At 48.0% G+C, this 16,986-nt stretch overlaps 1 protein-coding gene across 2 annotated transcripts in view; it reads right to left on the bottom strand.

The window, feature by feature from the left end:
- Positions 1–12,071, bottom strand: part of FUBP3 (far upstream element binding protein 3) — a 50,565-nt gene extending 38,494 nt beyond the window's left edge. For both annotated transcript variants that reach the window (XM_047098134.1, XM_047098133.1), the window contains exon 1: positions 11,971–12,071. In XM_047098134.1, coding sequence (XP_046954090.1) covers positions 11,971–12,054 — 84 coding nt within the window. In that variant the 5' untranslated portion in view covers positions 12,055–12,071. The remainder of the gene's footprint in view (positions 1–11,970) is intronic.
- Positions 12,072–16,986: the final 4,915 nt, after the last annotated feature.

The raw sequence follows: 16,986 nt of genomic DNA on the forward strand, positions 1-16,986 counted from the left end.
CTCAAACATGACCGCGCGTTAGGAAAACATCCATCCCATAACTTGAACGCCTGTTAAGTGATGATGTCATCGCTGCAGACAGAGAACAGCAAGCCGCTCCCCACTGGGAGTGTCCGAGTGGGGGGGGGGGGGGGGACACGGCTGTCTGTCCAAACTACCTCAGAAGGATTCCTGCGCTGGACCAAGTGAGAGACCTCAGAGAGCGATTTCGATTTTTAATATTATCAGTTAAAAAAAAAAAAATGATCATACAGCTATTGAAGTGTTTCTCCCCAGAAACAAACGCTGCGCAGAAAGTTCTGTCTACTTTGTTCTCTTTGGAAAGTTCAACGGGATCTCCCTGATAAATCAGCTCTTTATCATGTCATCAAAGGAATATTTACAGCCACTGCTCTCGATGTTAGTCCCTGAGTTAAGCTTAAGAAGTAGGGGTGGGCTAAGGGGCAGACGGAAGGGCTGTCCCACACAGCGGGTCTTCGGTGGGAGTTCTGGGCTTGTCCCAATGTGCCCGGCTTCTGCGACCGACATGAATGACTTGAAACAAACGAAAAACCAAAGACAAGCATGACACTGAAACCCCAAGGCAGGGCTCAGACGTCAGGGATCCAGGGGTCAGGTCTCTCCCTCTGGCTTCCTAGCCCTGTGGTGTTGGGCAAGCCCCTCTCCCCTCCGCAGGAGATCCTTTGGATGTACCACCAGCAGCTGCACACTTTGGGGCAAGCTACCAACACACTCTCAACACAAAGGAGCTTTGTATGCTAGAAAGCACTTCACGGCGCGGCTGTTAAAATAAGGCAACTCGTCCAACAAATGCCGAGGGCCTACTATGTGCGGGGCTCTGTTCCGGGCACCGGGTTCCTGTGGTCAACGAGAATAACCAGGCCCCTACTCTGTGTCAGCAGTCAGTGGGGAGTGACGAGGTCTGCGAGCTGACCAAGAATCGATCATTTCGGCTGGCGATAAGCATTATACTAGTAAGAGAAGATAGTGAATTGTGCTAATGAGAAGATAAGTGCTTATTAGGAGAGCTACTTGAAACACGGTGATCAGGGAAGGCTGCTCTGATCTCTTTAGATCATGGGATCTAAGGCCTATCTGATGAGCAGTTGGCTATACAAAAATCTGAGGAAGAGCATTCCAGGCAGAGAAAACAGCCTGTACAAAGGCCCTGAGGCAGGAGCCAGCCTGCCTGGCAGGTATGAGCCTAGAAGAGAGAGAGGTCAAGGTCACTAGAGAAGAAAGAACTGGACGTGTTCCAAACACAGGCAAGGGCCAGTTCGCCAGGGCTTGGGTTTTATAGGAAGGGTGACAGAAAGCAACCGCAAGGTTGAGTAGAAGTAGCATGCTGATTTACGTTTTCAAAAGATCCCCTTGACAAGGAAGACAGCGTCTAAGAGACGGGAGTGAGAAGATCATTTAGGAGATATTCCAGGTCAGGGGTCAGCAAAGCATGGCTGGTGAACCACCTGCTTTTGTAAAGAAAGTTTTACTGGAATACAGCCGCGTGCATTCTGCGTTGAGGAACTGAGCGGAGACCGTGTGGCGTACGATGCCCATATTTATCATTTACTATTTGGACCTTTAAAGGGAAAAGTCTGCCGGCCCCTGTCTAGGCTAGAGATGATGGCACCCTGGATGAGTGCTTGCTTAAAAACAGTATTATAAATAACTGATTACAATACTAAGACTGCTGCTAGAAACCCAACCTCCTATATCCAAGAGGCCATTTGCTATCAAACGAAACACCGTACAAACCTTGCCTCTACCACGGACTCGCAATCTTGCTTTCCGTATTTGTTTTGGATAAGCTTGTGGAGGTTGGCTACTTAAGATCCAAATGTTACTTTGAACGACCCAGCTGGCAAAACAGGTGGGTTAAAAGGCGAGGATACTGCAGTGGCTGGTGCCCCAAGGAGACCCTTGCATGTGCCATAGTAAACCGAGTGGCAGATGACTGACGTGGGGGTTTTGGGGATTACCGGCCCAGTTGCTTTCACAGATGGCCCCAAGTGCTCCCAGTAGACAGTGAAGAGGACCCCAAAACACAAAGAAAGGGGGACAAGGGCTCATGATTCTCAGTGGAGTCCCCCAACAGCATGCATGTCAAATCACTCCCACACACAGAACCCCAAAACATAAACTCGACACATTAGGCACGTTCCCTGCTCCTTTCGGAGGACACTCTCAGCTTCCAGATCTTTTCCCTCCCTTCCAAAGTAGCTAGAATGTGTTCCTGAGTCTTTGGCCTTCCTTATAATTTCTACGGTTAGGTTTCACATGTTGCCGGAATGTCATTTTTTCCCAAAGCCGATACGCTAAAAATGTTACAATAGTTTCCTGTTCCTGAATTTGATTAAAGGCTGAGGCTCTCAGATTTGTTCTTAAGTCATGTTTACTTCAGTTATCTATAATTTGGGAAATTTCCACTAAGAGAAAAGCAGTACAGAATACTGGTTAAGAGGGGTAGCCCTGAAGTCAATGGGCTGCACTTGAACTCTTGGTTAAACAATGTTAAACAGGAGTTTGACAATACAAGATACAATTATATCACTGACAATATGTTGTAGATATAACATTCTATAAAGAGATAAGGAACTCTTTCCTTCATACAAATGCGACCTTGTTTCAAGAAATGATTTTACATGTCCACTAAAATAAGGAGTTAAAACTTAGTGTTTACTTATGTGCTGGGTACTTCGCAAAGACCATTTTAAATTCGCTACCTCATTTGTTCCTCTCCCCGATTCTCTAGGAGGCTGGTAGGATTTCCATTTTAAAACAAAGAAAAGCGAGGCTCAGAGAAGCTGAATGCTCTGCCCAAAGTCACACATCTCATAAGCGGAGGCACCGTATTTAAGCCTGGCCTGCCCAGCTCTAGTCTGTGCTATCGACCACAGCGCTGGGCACCCCCCTTCGTCCACCTAAGACTTTCTCAAGTATTTCTCACTTCCCAAGGACCTGAGACCTAATGACTTCCAGGGCACGGAGCTGAAGCAATTCCTCATGTCGTAACGGACCGTTGACCAGTAGCTGCTTAAGGGAGGTGAAGTACATTCTCAGCTAATATTGGTGCTGGCCAGAATATAAGAGAGTCACTGAAGCCAGGATATTCCAACAAAACCAAGGCCAGTCCGGAGCTTATCAGAGAGCCTGACCTTGAGGGGACTTTGCTACTGATTGTTTTTACCACTCGACCCCCTTCTCCCCTCTTTTGGAGGGAGGCAAGGAGGAAAATCAGTTATCTTGCTACACGTGCTATTTGAGGCACCGTTATAGATGAAACACTAATCAACGTCACACATGTGACCCCGACTCTGAATAGTTAGCGGCAATGAGGAGAGGGGGAGAGCTGAACTGGGAGGCAGTCAAGAGTCCTGGTTTTCCAGCCAGCTCTTCCAGGGTACGACCCCCAACGTCCTTGCTCCTTGGGGGTACTCACCTGTAAAATGCACGGACAGACTAAACCAGTGTTTTCCTAAGAGAAAGAGGTACACAGGCATATTTGGGAGACGCACGGATAAATGTTTTTAAACTTCTGTACATATGTATTTCTTAGTTACCTTCCATGCATGGCAAAGTTTTTCACTTCTGACAGTGATTAAGTTTCCTTTTAGAAATATTCTAAGTAAGTCTGAATTTTAAAAAGATTTAAAAATACTAAGTAAACATCGAGGGGGTCGGCGTTATGGCGAAAATCATGAAGGCGATATGCAAATCATTAAACTTAGGAAACAGCCATTAATGATCCCCAGGGCACACGTCTGCGACTAAAACTCTCTGACAAGGCTCATAATGCAAGTAGCTCGCCTTGTAAGCCCAAAGGGGAAGCCGTGACCATCTCCACTTCACAAGGAAAACGTTATACCGACCAGGAACAGACCAAGCCACCTGAAGACCCAGTCATCCACACACGGTGTCCATGCTAGAGCCGCTGCTGATGGTCACGGACCCGGCAAGCACAGGCTGCAAGCTCCCGCCACCTGCCAGGGAGCAGGAACCCAACTTGCCTCCCGGGAACCCCTGCTCCACGGTCCCCTGAGTGACCCCGCTCAGACCCTGAGAATACGTGGGCTGGACCGAAAGCCGCTGCTTCCCACAGCAAGAAGAAACGGCGTGTCACCCAGGCAGTGGAGCCCAAGGGCTAAGACCAAGTCCCAGACGGCAGGTTCTGGAGTCAGGGTGTGCAGGGTCAAGTCCCAGTGGCACTTCCCACGACCCAAGAGGGTCCCAAGGAGAGCAGCAGGTGTCTCAGACTTATCGCCTGCTAAGTGCCTGATGGTGCCCCCATTCCGTCTTCACGGGGACCTTACACGGTAGCTACTCTTCTCCTTACCGTGGGATCGGGAGCGTCTACCTGGAACTGTATCCACCGGGATAATGAAATAACAATGTAAAGCACCCAGGACAACACCAGTATTTTATTGAATAATAATAATAATATAGAGAAGGACACGGATCGTAAGTTTACAGCTTGTTGAACGTCCGCTTCCTAAAATGCCTGTGGCCTAGGGTCAAGATCAAGACACAGAACATTTCCGGCACCCCTGAGGTCTGCCTCATTACCTCCTTCCGGTACCCCAAGGTCTGCCTCATTACCTCCTTCCGTCACTACCTACCCCCACCTCCCAAGGGGGAACGCCTAACGTCTAATATTAGCTATTAAAAAAAGTTATTACAACCATCAAAGACCTCCATTTTCCAGACGAAGAAACTAAGACTTAAAGAAGTTACATTGTGTGTCCAGTCACTAAGCTGGCGAGTGGCAGAACCAGAACCTGAACTCACACGGTCTGAATCCGAAGTCTTAGCAGGCACTTCAGGCCCAGCAGCACCCCCTTATCCACGGGGGATACATCCCAAGACTCTGGAGGCCTGAAACCACAGGCAGCACCCAACCCCACGTATATCGTTTTTCCCTTTACATACGTGCCTGTGATAATAAAGTTAACCTTACAAGTTATGTACAGTAAGAGATGAACGATAACTAAAAGGAAAACAGAACTGTATAATATACTGTAAAAACAAAAGTTATGTGAACGTAGTATATCTCGTACTGGACCCGCTCTACTTGTGGTGACACGAGGTGGGTGACGGAGGCGTTGTGGAACAGCGTTAGGCTACTACTGACCTGACAACGTGTCAGGAGGACCGTTTGCTTCTGGACTGTGATGGACCAAGGGTGACTGAAACTCTGGAAAGCAAAACCGCAGATTGGGGGGGGGGGTGGCTACTGTACTACCCCCTGGGGTTTTGCGACCATCAAATGAGAGAACGTATATGGAAGTCCTTGCCTGGCATCCAGCATGACAGGGGCTCCATGAATGCTGGCCATTGTTGTCATGAGACGGGGCCCCAGCTGATCCTGCCCTATTTACTAGCATTAACCAAAACAAGGAATTCTATAGGCCAAATAAGGTACAGCACTTCGTGGTGGCTTTCCTGACAACCTCATGCCACCCACATTGGGGCAGAATGGAATACTCCCTTCTCTGTGTTTGCAAAGCACTTTATAAACTACCTTTGAATAATGTAACTCACTGACAAAGTTATTGGTCCTATGGTCTCCCCACTATAGGGAGCTCTCAGAACAGACTTGTCTCAAGCTTCTTAGTACCGCCAGGACAAAGGTTTTTTAATGGAGAACTTCAGGGCTCGGCTTTAGAGAATTCACGAACCTCCTGAAATTACACACAAAACTATTTAAATAGTGCTGTGGTGAGGTTCAAAGTTTTCAAGAGTCTTAAAAAGGCCCCTGCTCCCAGAAGGTAAAGCACAACTCCCCTGATGCATAGCAAAGTGCTTGCCACATGGAAGGTACCCCTCAAAGGCTTGCTAAATTGAAAGCAGATCCGGAGAAGCCCACTGGTAGCCACAATGCTAAGACGACCAGGCAAAGCTCTAAGCTGAAATAACGCTCCAGCTGGACCCTCCAGCGCAGGCCCTGAAGAGGGTAGGTCCATTCCCCTTCTACCCTACGTCCCAGTGAATTCCACCAGCATCCTTCGATGCTTTGTTCACATTCTGAAGTCTCAGAGATGGAAAATTAGCCAGCTACCTCTGTGAAGGAACCAAGCCCTTAGAATGCAGAAAATGTGGGCCCAAGAACGACGGCGTTAACTCTTTGCGTGCCTGTGAGAAAACTGCTTTATTTTCCTTTGGCTCATTATTGTCAAATACACGATGAGAATGAGAACCCTCGTCCCGGCTACTTCACTTGCTCACGGGGAGGACTGAGCCCACAAGAAGACGAAACCAGCCGCAAGCTGTCGTATCTTTGTGCTGGCCCAGCATTCAGGCAAGAGGCCCATGGAGTCGGCAGATCCTCAAATAATGGCAGGCAATTCGAATCACATCACTACTTTTATTAACACTACTCAGTCTTGCAAGTGATTTGCTATCATCTGGTGTGAGGATCAAAGTATAGTAGATGTCTCCAAGAGAAGTATCAACTATTCTTTCCCAAGTGTCTTTATAAGAAAACTCCAAATGCGAAACATTTTCAAGAGAGGTGATTCTTAACAGAATAAAAGGGTTGCCCAGGAAAGCTGGGGAGAAGGGGAGTCTGAATAGGTGCCCAATATAACATAATACAAAGCAAAAGAACCAAAAGATATGATCAATTTTTTTTCAGCTCCAGCTAGATGTCAGCTCTCTGAACGTTCGCAGGCTTGAAGGAACTATTGAGATTATTATGTAGCTTAACATTTCCTGAAACGTGATCTGTAGAATGACTTGGTTTTATGAAAAGAAAGTATGAAATTACATTAACTTCAGGATATTTACAACGCACACCCCGAACTCTTGTAGGACTTAATACACACAGCATATTAAAGGTTCGGAGAAATCCGGCATTAAAAAGTCAATTCACCTTTACTTAACCCTGTATTCCCCAAATGTTATCTGTCCATGACCCCTTTCCCATGGAAGATCTATGAACAGCCTGTAGATCAAATGTTGGGAATGGCTGACCCAGCATGAGGTCATATAGCTACTTGCGGGAGACCCAGGTCTCCTAAATTCCATACACAATTCTTTCCATTAGAAATTTCAAATAAAGGGGGCGCCTGGGTGGCTCAGTCAGTTAGGTGTCCGACTTCGGCTCAGGTCATGATCTCACAGCTTGTGAGTTCGAGCCCCACGTCGGGCTCTGTGCTGACAGCTCGAGCCTGGAGCCTGCTTCGGATTCTGTGCCTCCCTCTCTCTGCCCAACCCACTCTCATTCTGTTTCTGTCTCTCTCAAAAATAAACAAACAAACAAACAAACAAACAAAGATCTCAAACAAAGGTGTGCCTGGGTGGCTCAGTCGGTTAAGCTCAGTTAAGTCCGACTTCGGCTCAGGTCATGACCTCACGGTTTGTGGTTTGTGGGTTTGAGCCCCGCGTCGGGCTCTGTGCTGACAGCTCGGAGCCTGGAGCCTGCTTCGGATTCTGTGTCTCCCTCTCTCTCTGCACCTCCCCTGCTCATGCTCTGTCTCTCTCTCAAAAACAAATAACAAAGACATTTTAAAAAAAAAAAAAAAAAGTCTCTCCTTTAAAAGAAAAAAAGAAATTTCAAATAAAAACCAGAGATGGACTCACAATTTGGAAAGGGATGAGGAGAAAACAACTTGTTGACTAGGCATCCCAATGGCAACCCAGAGAGCCGATGCCCCATGTGAAAGGGCAGCTGCCACCCGGCTCCTGCTGAGTACTGCCATTCCAGAATGTGGGAGCAGTGTGGCCAGATTTTTTCCAGAAAAGCTAGAAATCTCAAGTTTTACTGGACGTCATTCTAGTTTCTAAGCGTTGGCATTGTGTAGGTGAAACAAAGCGTGCCTGCAGGCCCCCTGTGAGCCTTCTCCAGCCCGCGGGCCACCAGCTTGGGAACTCTGGTCTAGGCAAATTTGTATCTACAGAACAAATGGGACTTTGGAAGAAAACAAAGTTTGATGATACATTTGGGCTATCAGATTTTAAGAGAAAGGTAAAGAAGGCTCCGTTGAAAACGAGAAAAACCTTAGAAACATACAGTGGAATGCAGTGTGCATTTACTATTTACCTTACAATAGCAAACAGGAAGTTCAGGGCTTCCGTGAAAGCGGTGACCCAAATAGATGGTCACATCACCTAAACCCTTAAACAAGGTCTCACTCTTTACGGGGTACTCTACTGGGTCCCACCAAAGATACAGCAACAGGGTTTGAGGGAGCAAAAATGAACGCACATTCAGCAGTCAGTCCCTGGTGACTGGGGCACCTGAGCTACGCAAACCGGGCGTGTGTGAGACAGTCTCGGCGGAGTCTGGCTCAAATCGATGGAGATGCCACACACTTGCCGTGAGTCAGAAACATCACACATGGAGGAAGCAAAGGCAGTCTCTCTCTGGGAGTGACCAGGGGCCAATGAGCAAAGGCTCTGTCTTTTAATGGCGGATGCACATTCTCGTAAAGGCAACGCAGCGCCAGATCTTCTACTGCTGAGGCTCAAAGTGTGAGACAGCAGCACGGCATGGCATCTTCCGGAGGACCAAGGAAATTCTGAGGCCCCAACCCAATGAGCCTTCCCCCCCAAAAAAGTACTGTAAAGAACAGGCGCCAGGCCTACGGAACTGTCCAAAAGGCTGCTCTCTTAACTGGTTCTGCATCGGCTCAGTCCCGATCGTTAGGGCGCAGAACCGTCACGGTGCTCAACCCCGACAGGCTCCGATCACACGATCACACTGCATTCATGCGAACGGAATAGCCGCGGAGTTATGCAACACACAGCACTGACTGCGTCTAGGTCGACACAGGAGCTTAAAGTCCCGGAAAGCACTAGCCGTCGGGCAAGAGAACTTCTATTCGGGTGATGACCGACAGACAGCTGGCCCAACCTGGGGAAGGCGGCTGGGAACCTGCAACACACTGTGGCGGTCACACTGTCCTGTGAACGAGCAAACGTGTGCGCTAGATGGCGGAGGCTACTGGATCCCCAGTAGCAGGGGGCTTTGGGGAAGTATTTTCGCTTTTAGAAAAAACCAACCAAACAGAAGGGATTCGTATCTAGTTATCCATCATCTCCACGAAGACGTCTGGGGGCCCAGACAGTCAGGGTGGAAACGCAGTGTGGCTGCAGGGCAGGATGGCCGAGCCTGGTCTGGCTCTGGGTCCACCTCCCACCCTTACGGGGACCCTACTCTCTCTAAACGAGTTTAACAAGTACTTTATTTTTGCTGACCCGCCAAGGAGTTAGGAGAACTGAACGTGCTTTTTCAGCACCCAGCAGGTCTTAGATCTTCACCAACGGGACCGAGTCAGACCGCGCTTGGACACTTGGATACTCCCCTTCAGAATGGTCGTACGCTATTAACTCACTGCTGGGGAAAATTTTAAATTTTACACAGCTTCAGAGACTCCCTTTTGATCGAGGAATACCGTGTTCACAGTGAACTAACAGTAACAAGGGGCTGGTTCCCTCTGTTGGAAAGAGTCCAAAGGATAAGCAGGAGGCTTCGAGATGCCAGGCAGGAAGCCTAGTGGGTTTAGGTACTGGGCTCCACAGAGCAGACTTAATAGAAACAGGAGGTTCAAATCCCAGCAGGGTCAATTGGGACTTTATTGTGGTTTTCTAGACAAAGTGAGCACAAGACAGCTTACTCCTCCCTGACAAACTAGCGAGGGCTTTATAGACCGCTGCTGGTGTTTACGAGGGCATGTCAGGGGGCGAGGGGGTGGAGGGAAGCTGCGCAATCATTTAAATAAATAAGTACACTGTCTTTTATTTCCAGTTACTGGAGAGAAAAAAAGCACATCTCTGCAACATGCTGTGTATACAATGAAGTAGAACCATCATCAACTGGATGCCCAAATAACAGGAGACCCTTTGAGGTAAGCTCTTCTATAAAGCACACAACAGGACGCCTGGGTGGCTCAGTCGGTGGAGCGGCCGACTTCGGCTCAGGTCACGATCTCGTGGTTCGCGAGTTCAAGCCCCACAACGGGCTCTGTGCTGACAGCTCAGAGCCTGGAGCCTGCTTCCGATTCTGTGTCTCCCTCTCTCTCTGCCCCTCCCCCGCCCGCGCTCTGTCTCTCTCTCTCTCTCTCTCTCTCTCTCTCTCAAAAATAAATAAAAACATTTTTAAAAAATAAAAAAATAAATAAATAAAGCACACAACAGTTTCAATTTCTCACATTCCATTCTTGCTCAATGCGAATCTGGAAATAAACCTAAAATTACCCACAAACCTGTTTTTTTTCTTTAGATTTTTAAAGGCCATCAAATCCTTGGAGATAGTATCGACCTCCAGCTGTTAATACTCAGAAGTAATACACTTACAGCACTGTCTCCATTGGCCTTATTACTGCTCCAGTCAATGGCGCATTTCAGAGCTGGGAACATTTCCAATGAAGTTCTCTTTGCTAGTAGGAAACACCACTGCTTCAACAATCCACATTAGGTCAGCATTTAACAGAGGGTCTCCCTCCCTCTTGAGCAGGTTGTCCAAGAATACGAGTTCAACCACTGGCTCAAGAGAAGCAGAAAGTCTTCTCAATGGTTCAAAATTCATTTTATGTTCAACTACAGGCCTTCTGTAAACTGAGGATCTGAGCTCTTTAGGGTAGTGACTATAATTCTTCCTGGATACAGAGGGCCACCAGGTCGAGTGTCACATATCAGCCACAAAGCGAAAGCCATTACATATTAGTAGCCAGTGAGAAACAAAGTTCAGGACCCTGTACTGTAGAGGAGAGCAGTGCAACACGCCGGCAAGCAGAGTGGTGGAAGGGGAGCTGGATGGCATCCATTACAGCCACTGGTTGGCTCTGAAGTCTAAGTAAGGTGGATACTCACTACTGTACTGGTTGATGCCTAGGCAGTAAGTAACAAGCCATCAGACACACTTTTAGGTGGAACCACAGGTTTGGAAAGTGCTGGGATCCAATATCATGTCTATAGGAGCATCGGTATTAAATGAAAAGTCAGTATCGGGGACACAGGTAGGGTTCCCTCCCCTGGAATACCGGAAAGAGGTGTAAAGACCATATCTTCAAGCGACCAAGTGGAGACCTTCTTCTAATACAATGAGTCCTGTGGCTTTCTGTTAGGAATCAAGCAGTAATTAGTTACAGCCCAACTTTTACACTGTCAGTTAGTTATGCCTACAATTAAATAGGAAGAGACGATGCCTGTAACACACTCAGCAGAAACGGTTTAGGTGTTAGAGCTAACCTGTAAGATTTACACACGATACAAGGACACGTTTTGCTCTAAGCACCCTGCCAGAAGCCAGAGTATTCCTGGCAGGTCCCATATTCGTTCTCCAGGGAAGCCCGCAATCTCTTAAAACCCAGCTTAGTTAACTCCGGCAAAATGCACGACATTGTCAGATGGTCAAGTTTCACTGTTGGGATGCGTCCATCTCACATTCCCCCCGAGAGAGAGGAAAACTACTGCCCGTAAGGGATTACTTCTACGTCCTGGGGACCACCCACACCTATTTAACATCCTCCTCTCTCCCCTCTCCAAGAGCAACTTCAAAAGTAAAGTACCCTCGAATTCCTTCCACTCCAATCTTGGAATACAGGAAGTCCGAAGACGATGTTTTCCAAGTTTTAAGAAGCTACAGGGCCCGAGACGGCCGCTCTGTGTCTATACCCGGGTCCTCACCGGGAGCTCCCCAGCCCCCTTCCCCTCGCGAACCCCAGAAGCCCACGCTGGATGCCCTGCAGGCCCAGCCCGGGCGCGGGGGCGCGATGGGGCCAAGCGACCCCGGCAAACCGTTTCCCAGCGGCTGCACCTAGGAGAGCCGCCCGACAAGCTGGGCCCGGGCGTCGCGGTGGCGCTTCCTCCCTCCGCTTCCCCGGCTGCAGGCGCCCCAAGAAAAGGCCGAGCCCGGCTGAGGCGTCAGCCCAGGCTGCCTCCCGCCCCCAGGCCCGACCCCCTCCTCCCAATCTGGCCCGGCCCGGCCCCGCCTCGGGCTCCCGTGCTCCCGCCAGCCGGCCCCGCCCGTACCTGCCGGACCCGGTGCAGGGCGTCCACGAAGCCCTCGGCTTTCATCCCCACCGGAGCGCTCTGCCCCTGCACCAGCTCCGCCATTACCGCCCCCGCCGCCGCCGCCGCCGCCGCCGCCGCCGCTCAGCTCCCCCGTCCGGCCTCCAGCTCCGCTTGGGGACCCGTAGCCGGAAAGGGAAAGTCGCCCCACTTCCGGCGGAAGGGAAGCCGGGACGCTGGAAGCGAGAGGAGCCGTGTCTGTGGGGGGGGCGGGGCCAGGGCACGTGATCCCAGCCCGGCCGGAAGTGGGGGCGGGGCCGCGGGCGCGGGGGCGTGTCCAGCGCCGGGGGCGGCCGCTGTCTGGCCTCGAGGAACGGGGAGCTGTTCCCAGACCGGATTTGGGCCAGGCCCGTCGCTGGTGTCGTGACAGGCCCTTGAGGCTCGGATGGGGCCCGAGGTGTCCGGCTCTCGGCTGTTTGGAAACCCAGAGAGGAATGACATGGTTTTCCCAAGACAGCCCCCGAGCAGCCCTGGTTCACTAAAAGCCTGACCCTGGCAGTCCCTCCCAGGAATGGCCATTGGTTTGGAATATTGGGACTGAGCTCTTGGAAATGGCACCATTGAGGGCCCAGAGGGAGGCTGGAGGGCGAGGGGGCAGCGCCGCAAAATGTCTGTTCCCCAACATTTGCAAAGAGCACCCGGCCGGGGTCCAGGTGGCAGGAGGACGAGGCTGGGCTAAACCACACCTGGGATTACCTGGCGACACAGCTCAGGAAGGACGCTCCTGCTGGAAAGCCAGCACGCTGTCCTCTTACACATTCCTGCGCTAACTCTGGGGCTCTGGGGAAAGAAGAGATAGGACAGGACCATCATTGTTTCCAAGCCTGCTGACTCAAAACCGTCTTGCCAGAGGGCTTCTTGGACCGCTTAAGTAACTTTCTCCTAATGGTACTCGCTAGGTGTAGATACTTCAAAGCAAGGGAAAGAATCTTCGTGCTGGAACACACGTGCGCCTTTGAGATGGCGCTTACAAATGAGCAAACAAACCCGCCAGAAAGGAAACAAGGCTTAGGGGCTTTGACACACATCTTGCTGGTGGCAGGCCCAAGCAGGGGCTCCCATCTTTTGATTAACACGATTGCCCTTAGGATTAATATTTCCCAAGGCCTGTGGTGCCAAGGAGTTGGATTTTAATGGAGAGTCACGTCAAGCATTTTATGTGCCTCTTGAAGTTACGAAGGAAGAGGAGCACCAGAAAGGAAATTAAGAAGTAAAATACAGTGTGGTTTTCTTTTGATGATCCTTTGCTAAGAGAGCTTTGGGTTTTAGAAAGAAGTGTGTGGAGTAATTGGCCAATCGAAGAGAAGTTCTTCGTTTGTTAGTGACTTTGCGGCCAGACTGTGAGTTCCTTTAGGGCAGAGACGGGGTCTCTTAGTTTTCCCTGTATCCCTAGAATTTGACACACGGTAGTTTTCTGCCAAGAGAAGTTATTTTGAATCGAATAATGCCAAATTGGAATAAGTCCTAGATTATGGCGAAATAAAAGAATTTGGCAGACTCGTCACAGTGAAGGTTATCACTTTCAGACAAAATGTTTCAGCCCGTGGAGAAAAGCACAGAGTTGACCACGGTTGCTGTTACTGGTGAAGGGTTATCTTGAGGCAGAACCAACACATGCTAACATATCTATTTGTGGCCCATCCTGGGTGTGTTGAGTGTTTTAATTTTGCCAAGTTTGTAAAACTCAAGGTAAAGGTGGCATCAACCTTCCGGAATGGGGATGGTTCTACCGACCCAATATCACAATGCTTGTGTTTTGAATATTTTTAAAAATCTGAGGTGAGTATGTTAATCCAAATTGCAGCTGGCTCTCCCTATGAGTATAAACAGTGAAAACAGGGCTATTGGCCCAAACCTAAGGCGTATTCCAAAGACTACAGAGTGTCTAAGTAGGAAGACAAAGTTCGGATTCTTCCTCTTTTACTGGTTCAGTAACTTTGGGCAACTGACTTATTTCTGAGGGCGCAGAAGGGGAAGACGACCCAGACCCGATCAAGTCCACTGTTGTATGTCCTACTAGCACACTGGATTTCATCATCTTAAAATTCATCATAATTTTTTTATTTTATTTTAATTTGTTAATGTTTATTTGAGAGAGAGGGAGAGAGAGAAACCGGGCATGACCAGGGGAGGGGCAGAGAGAGAGGGAGACAGAATCTGAAACAGGTTCCAGGCTCTGAGCTGTCAGCACAGCCCAATGCAGGGCTCAAACCCACCAACCATGAGATCATGACCTGAGCCAAAGTCAGACACTTAACTGACTGAGTCACATATGGTACCCCTATCACAATCGATTTTAAATCACTGTATAATTATTTGTTTATTATTTGTTTCTTCCACTATAACAAAATGAACAGTTTAGCTAGTTACAGAACTCTGGACTGTAAATAATTTTTCTTCAAAATATTGGAGGCATCACTCACTGTCTCTAGTGTCCAGTATTTTTTTTTTACTGTTTTGTTTTTCTTTTTTGAGACAGAGAGAGACAGAGCATGAACGGGGGAGGGGCAGAGAGAGAGGGAGACACAGAATCGGAAGTAGGCTCCAGGCTCTGAGCCATCAGCCCAGGGCCTGACGTGGGGCTCGAACTCACGGATCACGAGATCATGACCTGAGCTGAAGTCGGACGCTTAACCGACTGAGCCACCCAGGCGCCCCTAGCGTCCAGTATTTTAAAACAGCTTTATTGATAAAAACTTGATATACAATAAACTGCACATAAGTAAGGTGTATACTTTGATATTGTTTCACATATACATACAACTGTCAAGGTCATGAACATATGCACCACCAGCCATCTTACCATTCCACGCTTCTTCAGCCTCCACCCCACCAGCCTCTCCATCTGCAAACAACCACCAATAGGTTTTCTGTCACTCTAGGTTAGTTTGTGTTTTCTAGAATGTTATATAAGTGAACGCAGACAGCATGACTCTTCTGCCTGAGGTGTTTCACAGAGCATAATTATTTTGAGATTCATCCATATTGTGCCGTGTATGAAAAGTTCATTCCTTGTCATCGCCTAATAGTATTCCATTGAATGGATATACCACAATTTATTTATCTGCTTACCTGTTAGTGGATATTTGGACCGTTTCTGATTTGGGGGATATTAGAGTTAAATTTGGCTATCAGTCTTTATATGGACATACACTATTATTTCTCCTGGGCAAATATCCAGGAGCAAAATAGCCAGACCTGGGGCACCTGGGTTGCTCAGTAGATTAAACGTCTGACTCTTGATTTCAGCTCATGGTTTGTGAGATCAAGCCTCAAGTCAGGCCCTGCACTGACAGTGCAATGCTGTCCCTCTCAAAATAAAGAAATAAACATGAAAAAATTTTTCATAGCTGGATCATATAGCAAGTGAACATTTACAGTGAGTTATTGCTTAATGGGTACAGAGTTTCCATTTGGGAAGGTGAAAAAGTTCTGGAGATAGATGGTGGGGATGGTTGTACAACCAGGGGAACATTCCTGATGCCACTGAATTGTACACTTAAAATGGTGAGAATAGTAAATTTTTATGTTCTATGTATTTTGCCATAATAAAAAACCTAATCGCCTAGGAAATCAAATTTTGAGGAGTCAGAAAAAGAGGGGGAGGCTCTGTTGGACTGACACATGGCCTTAAAGGACTGGGGTTGGCAATGGAGCAAGCCTGGCAGGTCAGGAAGTACTCTCTCTCTCTCTCTCTCTCTCTCTCTCTCTCTCTCTCTCCATCTCTTGCCTTGGTAACTGTCTTGTGCCTTTTTTGGCTTCATCCTTTCTGGTGGCCAACCTGCTACTTCTGCTTCTCAGACTGGATGATGGACTATTGGAGCAGACAGCACTGGGGTTTACACAACCTCACTTCCAGCCACCCGAAGAGAAACTGACTCATATATCTTGGCTCCAGGTTTAGAATTCTAGGGCACAATTCTGATTGGCTCAGAAAGGCCAGGTGTCCACCCCTAAACCAATCAACTGCGGCCAGGAGTGGGGTTCCTCATCACCCTTGAAGTTGGATTGGAGGTTGGAATGGAATGGAACGGAATGTTTGTTGGGCAGACAAAAGTCAGTGACTGTTATAGTCACACGAAGAAAGAACTGGCTTCATATTTGTTTGTCGTCTTCCTTTTGAGGAGCTGAAATTACTCTTATCTCTCACCCTCCCGGCCTTCCCATCATCTTTGTGAGGCACCATAGGTTAGCATCAGATTCTCCATTTTATAAGTGGAGAAAGTAAGGCACGGTGAAACCAAATGACATACCCAGATCCCTAATAGAAATTGCTGTATGTCTGTATTCCCAACACCCCTTCTCTGTAAGTGACAATGAAGTGTAATGGGTGGATAAGTCCCAGTTTATCAAATCCTTAAGTGTTATCACTTGGGTGGAGTTCCCCCAGATGCTCTGCTAGAATTGAAGTGGTATCATTGGGTCTATTCAGAGCTATTCTTTTCCTTGTGGACAGTAGGACATTTTCTCTAGCTCATTATTCAGCCCTCACTGCTGATGATGGATAGACTGGCTGGATATAGAATTTTAGATTGGGATAATAATTTACAAGGCAAGGCATTCTTTTACTACCTTCAAGCAACCGTCATTGCTGTTGAGAAGCCTGTGCTATTCTGCTATATTATCCTTTTGACCTTTTCCCCCTTCTCTCTGGAAATCTTTTTTTGATCTTGGAATGAGTCTTTTTCCATCCTTTATGCTGGCCCTTTTTAGTTGCCCTCTTGATGTGAAAATTTATGTCCTTCAGTTCTGAGAAATTGTCTTGAATTATTTAATTGAGGATTTCCCCCAGCACTTTCTCTATTCATCTTTCTAGAGTTTCTATTATTTGGATATTAGATCTCCTACAGTGGTCCTCTAATTGTCTTCTATTTTCTACTTTCTGTCTTTCTTTTTACTCTTCTTTCTGGGCTATTCCCTCAATTTCATCTTTCAATCTTTCTGTAGGGTTTTTCATTTATGCTGTCCTGTTTTTAA

This window comes from Lynx rufus, unplaced genomic scaffold (genome assembly GCF_022079265.1).
Source record: "Lynx rufus isolate CCGP_SWC_20201006 ecotype Redwood Valley unplaced genomic scaffold, mLynRuf1.p SCAF_44, whole genome shotgun sequence".
In the NCBI taxonomy this organism is placed as follows: domain Eukaryota; kingdom Metazoa; phylum Chordata; class Mammalia; order Carnivora; family Felidae; genus Lynx; species Lynx rufus.